Source organism: Colobus angolensis, unplaced genomic scaffold (assembly GCF_000951035.1).
Source record: "Colobus angolensis palliatus isolate OR3802 unplaced genomic scaffold, Cang.pa_1.0 Scaffold124, whole genome shotgun sequence".
Taxonomy (NCBI): Eukaryota; Metazoa; Chordata; class Mammalia; order Primates; family Cercopithecidae; genus Colobus; species Colobus angolensis.
Window position 1 is genome coordinate 3,080,012 of NW_012113586.1, and position 6,000 is coordinate 3,086,011.

The 6,000-nt window shown below is 33.7% G+C and overlaps 1 protein-coding gene across 2 annotated transcripts in view; it reads right to left on the minus strand.

Annotated features, from left to right (window-relative positions):
- The window catches only part of MAN1A2 (mannosidase, alpha, class 1A, member 2), a 175,351-nt gene that overhangs the window by 133,573 nt on the left and 35,778 nt on the right, over nucleotides 1–6,000 (minus strand). For both annotated transcript variants that reach the window (XM_011933067.1, XM_011933066.1), the window contains exon 3: nucleotides 2,940–3,036. In XM_011933067.1, coding sequence (XP_011788457.1) covers nucleotides 2,940–3,036 — 97 coding nt within the window. The remainder of the gene's footprint in view (nucleotides 1–2,939; nucleotides 3,037–6,000) is intronic.

The following is a 6,000-nucleotide window of genomic DNA, read 5'->3' on the forward strand; positions in this document are numbered from 1 at the left end:
CAATATCTCTTATTAATATAAAGCAACAATCTTCAACAAAACATGTACAAATCAAAACACCTTAAGTCAGAAATAACAAAAGGAACTTATTTACATATAAATACACACACATACACACACACACACACCTGAAAAATAAAATGCACCCTTCAAAAGGCATTGCAAAATCAAAGAATAATCTTTTTCCAAGTTAAAATAATTTCTTCTTCATGCAAAAAGACCTATCCTTAACAAGACTTCTATTTTCCAGAACATCTAAATAGAAAGAATTCATTCTGCATTTTTTTTTTTAAGAGAAAGGGTTTTGCCATGTTGCCAAGGTTAGGGCACAGTGGCTATTCACAGGCATCATGATCGTGGCACCCTGTAGCCTTGGTCTCCTGGCCCCAGGCGATCCTCCTATCTCAACCTCCTGTGGAGCTGGGACTAACTGCCACTGCACCCAGCCATTCTAACTATTAATCACTGTTAGAATAATTAGTATCAGTGCTAACTTACATCCAGCAACATTTCCCTCTCCTCTCTCCTGGCTCCAGAGCCAGGCCCTAACTAAGCAAAACAAAAAGAACATGTCCCATGCTCCTAAGTACAGCATTTGGTTCAACAGTGGGCACAAGACCTAATCAGAAACAATAAGAAACAGTGAGTATTTCAATTATATTTCTAAGACATCCAAGTGCTCTCTTGTCTACAGTGTTCTCTTTCCTACAGATGTGGTAGTATGAAGATATGAAGCTTCAAACTGCTGCAGCCATTCTGCTAAGAAATCAGCTTGATTATACCAACAAACAGGAAAACAGAAAAGATAAAGTAAAAAAGCTCAGGTAGAATCAGATATACACCAGGAATTCATTCAGCTGATTAAGTTTCCTTTTTAGTTTAAGCCATTTTGCAATGGATTTTCTGTTATCTGCATGAAAAGATGACTCTGATGCCAAGAACTGGACAGAAGTCAGAGGAACCCCTATCTCAGACCATATAAAAGAACTGTTTAACAATTGAGGGTAACAAAAAGGGGCGTGTTTTAAGTTAATGTTTTCCCTAAAATCTAGAATATTGCAAGCAAAGGTTCTGTATCCACCTATATATTCCTATTCTGTAAACGTGTACTAAATTTGGGATGTCAAATGAGACGCTGAGAACTACTTACCACCCTTCTCTTAGACTTTTACTGTTTTTTAAAAAAAGAAAAAATCAAAAAATATATTTAAAAAAACCTCAAAATTGTACTTACTGGCAAGAATTTGAGATACAAAAAAGAAACAGAGGAAGTAGGAAACAAAGTATTAAACTATAAAAAAAATCCTTTAACAAACTAACTGCATAGCTACAAACACAAGACAAAATATAATAATAATCTATTCCTACATAGCTTATCTGGCTGGAAAAGTAACTGTAACCACTCAAAAATTAAATAAAAAATAAGCAGCACCTAATTTTGACTATTGAAAATTCTGCAGATTTTCTTTTTCTACCATTTCACTATAATTTTCTTCTCATATTAGATGTTTCCCAAGTGTCAAATTAATTTTCTTCTATCTTTAAAGTTTACTAAAGCAGCAGTATTTATTTGGTAAACAGATAGGACCAGTATCTATTTGATAAATATTAATACATTAGGTGTCCTGAGAAATACCATTTGAAAAAAGTAAAAAATTAACATCCAATTTTTATTTTCAATACATTTTTATACTTCAATCTTTTTAAAAGGTTCACAATTTACCATTGAGTTTAACATAAAGGAATAGTTACTCAAAGGGAGGTTCTAACTTTGACTATTAAATTTAATGTCTTTATTGCACTAACGCCTCATACTGTGACATCCGCAAAGCAGTAAGAACTTTCCAGTCCAAAACTTTGCTAAGAAAATATACTTTATTTCATTACATGATGGCTGATAAATTAAATATCATCTTATGAAGTCTCTGGTAGTCACTGATTACCTAGAGGAAACTTTTTTCCTTTACTCCTCTACCACAACATCTTCCAAACCCAACAGAAATTATTTTTTAAGACATTTTCTTTTTTGACCAAAAACAAGCAACAATGAACAAATTATAAGAAAAGTCATAGCATCAGAAAAATCCTTCCCTAGTGTCAAAAAGAAAATTGCTGTTATTTGAATTACTGTGATGGTTTATTACAGGTAATAAAGAGAATCAGACTGCATATAATTAGTTTGTGTCTTTCTAGCCCATTAAAATTTTCTTGCCTTCATCTATCATTACTTAAAAGATAATCATCAAGTCACATCAAGGAGCATTTAAAATGGTGGAAAGGAGTGAAGACTACAAAGAGTAGCTTAACAATTCTCAAGACTTATCCTAGGGTTTAGTAAAAGTTGTTAAATTAGTTGAGTAAGTTAAACTGGGAAGTTTTATAGGTGAACTGAGCTCAAGGAAAATAGGATGAACAAACTCAAGATGAACACAGCGCTTCCCCAAACCTCCATTCACAGAACACATTGTTAATTTTTCCTTAGGAACTGTGAATGTACAACATAACCCACTGAATTCAGTAACCCAATCACCCTGGATAGGTCACTTTTTTAAAAAATGTACACAGAACTACAAGAATTTCCTATCCTTCCCCTCTTCCTCTGTAACATGAGTATTAGAATAGGTATTGCGTTGAAGAAAAAAATGACAAGTAGGTGCCTACCTTTCCTGACACTAAAGAAAAAAATGCCAAAAAAAAGCTTTTAAATACTCACATAAATGACTAAAGCATCCATATGTAAATAGAAAATCTACCACATATATGTGTACTCGAAAGCAACTGGAACTTAACTGTGACTGACACTTGCAAAAATCATACCTGTTTCTTCAAATTATAGTTCCACAGAAATACTCAGATTTTAGAAAGTACTTTGAAAGTTACATCTTGTTTTAAAAGATAGAGGTAGAAAATGGAAATGTAATTAGAAAAAGTAAACTTACCAAATATGTTAGGGGAGTGTCCTTTCCTTGCAATAGGTCTGAGTTCATTATGTCCCCACCCATATGTCCTATAGTTATCCCACGCATGTTTCATCATCTGAAAAGAGAAAAATTATAATCCATCAAGTTAAATTTTTCACAAACTGTTTTTTTATTTCATGTAATTTTGGGTTCTATTACTATATCCTTGCCCATTCTTCTAGATCTACATTAGTATATTATTCAATTAACATTTGTATCAGTATGAAAACAAACATAACTGTTTAATCTCATCTATATGACAGGAAAAAATGGGACAAGTCCTCTTTCTTCATGAAGTACATATCTGTTTGGCATTCTTTCCTTTTAAGAAATGTTAGTCTTTTTGGGAACAGCTCCCTTTCCTCACATATGACAGAGCTGTCAATCAAGAGGCTCTGCTTCTACCATCAATTAACTCAGTCTAGCTAGAAAACCCCTTATCCTTAGACCAGAGATCAACAAACTAACTCTGCTGTTACAGCACAAAAGCAGTCACAGATAATATGAAGGAAATGGACATGGTTGTATTCAAATTAAAATTTATTTTTATTTATTTTTGCTTTGTTTGAGATGGAGTCTCGCTCTGTCGCCCAGGCTGGAATGCAGTGACCCAAGCTCAGCTCACTGCAAGCTCCACCTCCCGGGTTCACACCATTCTCCTGCCTCAGCCTCCTGGGACTACAGGCGCCTGCCACCATGCCCAGCTTATTTTTTTGTTATTTTTAGTAGAGACGGGGTTTCACCATGTTAGCCAGAATGGTCTCTATCTCCTGACCTCATGACCTGCCCGCCTTGGCCTCCTAAAGTGCTGGGATTATGGGATTGAGCCACCGCGCCCGGCCTAAAATTTATTTTTAAAACAGACAGCAAGCAGAATTTGGCCCACAGGTTGTAGCTGTCAACCCCTGCCCTAGACAAAGTGAATGGATACATGTGATTCAAGTAGGAACAATCAAGTTCTTTTTACACATTGTTATAGACACCAGGAGATAGAGGGACTTTTTAATTCTGTAATATCATGATCTGTGTAATATATAAACCTGGAGCTGATAACGGTTCTCTGCCAACATGGAAAAACTAACAAAAGGAAAGAGAGACAGATGCTTAATACTCACAATAATATCTACAGGCTTGGATTCAGCCAAACTCGAAGCCCTTATTTAGAGCCATTAAACCAATAAATACTACTTGTATCACTTAGTTTGAGCAGAGTGTTTTACAACCCAAGGAGTTCTGAGCTACACAACAGCAGAGTATTTAATTATATATCAGATGAATTATATAATAGTAGACTGTGGTGTACCAAAAATCTATTCATTTAACAGCATACTATTCATTAAACATTTACCAACTTGCTTTATGCAGCCAGCATTAATCGGACACCAAAATCAAGCAAAGATATTACAAGAAAACTCAAGACCAATGTATCCCAAGAACACAGATGCAAAATTCCTTAACAAAAATTAGCGACATCTAAGAAGGATACTATACCATAACAAAGTGGAGTTTAACCCAGGAATATAAGACTAATTTAACATCCAAAAACCAATGTAATTTACCATGTTAACAGAATAAAGGAAAAAAAATCATACAGTCATCTAGAGACAAATGAAGACAATGCATCTAACAAAATTCAACACTCATTCATGATAAAACTCTCAGTAAACTACAACTACACGGAGACATCCTCAACCTAATAAACAGCATCTTTTAAAAACCTACAGTTGACACAACATAGTTAATGGCAAAAGACTAGATGCTTAACCCCTAAAGTTGGGAACAAACCTAGTATGTCCATTCTCACCACTTATTTTCAACAATGTATTAGAACTCCTAGCCACTGCAGTACGACAAGAAAAATAAAATAAAATAAAAGGTATAAAAATCAAGAAGGAAAAAGGAAAAGTACCTCTTCAAAGAAGACATGACTATGTATAAGAAAAATCACAAGCAATCTACAAAAAAACTATAAGAATTAATAAATAATTTCAGTAAAATAACAGGATAAAAGTTCAGCAAACTAAAACATATTTCTATATGCTGAGTTCTATGAGTACTTCTGTTGAATCACTGAACCTGAGGATTATCTGGGGATCCCCTGAACACACATGGTTATCCACCTGAATTATTACGTATTTGAAAAAAGTATTTCAGTACATTGTAATGACATCTGAAAAAAAGCAAGTCAGGCATCTGAAAAAACAAAATCTATCACTGTCTCTCCCAGCACTGTCTGAAGGAAGTGCCTTAAGTAGTCTACATATAAAACAGACTCTAGACATGAGGTAAAATCAGAGCACAGCTCTATTTCTACTCCGTCAAGGTCAAGGTTTTATAATAATTCATAAGGCTAAGCTTAAAACATCTGCTGTACCTTCCATATCCATTACTAGAATATATCCAAAGAGATATTTGATTACTTGAACTAAATTTATCTTACTTTATAATAATTAAACCTTCTCAAATATTGTTGGTACAATTATACTCTGATAAAATATTTTTCTTCATAGGCAGTATAATCACAAACTCCAATCAGAATTTTTAGGAGTTCTAATTAACAAAGTTTAACTCAAATATTCACTAGATGCTTCCCATCTGGTATTCTCTTTACTTTTAAGTAATTACAGAATAACAAATTGAAAGACTTCTGAGGCTAAATAAATTTAAAGAATTTTGAAATCAATTATTTCCCATTTTTCAATCCATGGAGACTTTCTGGAAGGAATGTGTTTTTAATCTACAGTATAGTTGAGGGGTATCATGACATGTTCCTTAAAAAACTGGAGATACAATGCTAGCTCTTTAGAAGCATGTTTATGAGGGGGTCTACATAGTATCTAGCAGAGTCCCTTTGTAACTGAACATTGAAGAAACTGCTTAGACAATGGTAAGTTATATACAGATATATTATTAATAAAATGCTGAATTTCAAAAGATCTCTGAACAAGAATGAGTGGCACTAACCATCTAAACGTCATATCAAAAATACTTTAAGTGCCCAATAATTACATTATAACATAAAAAAAAAAAAAAAAAAAAA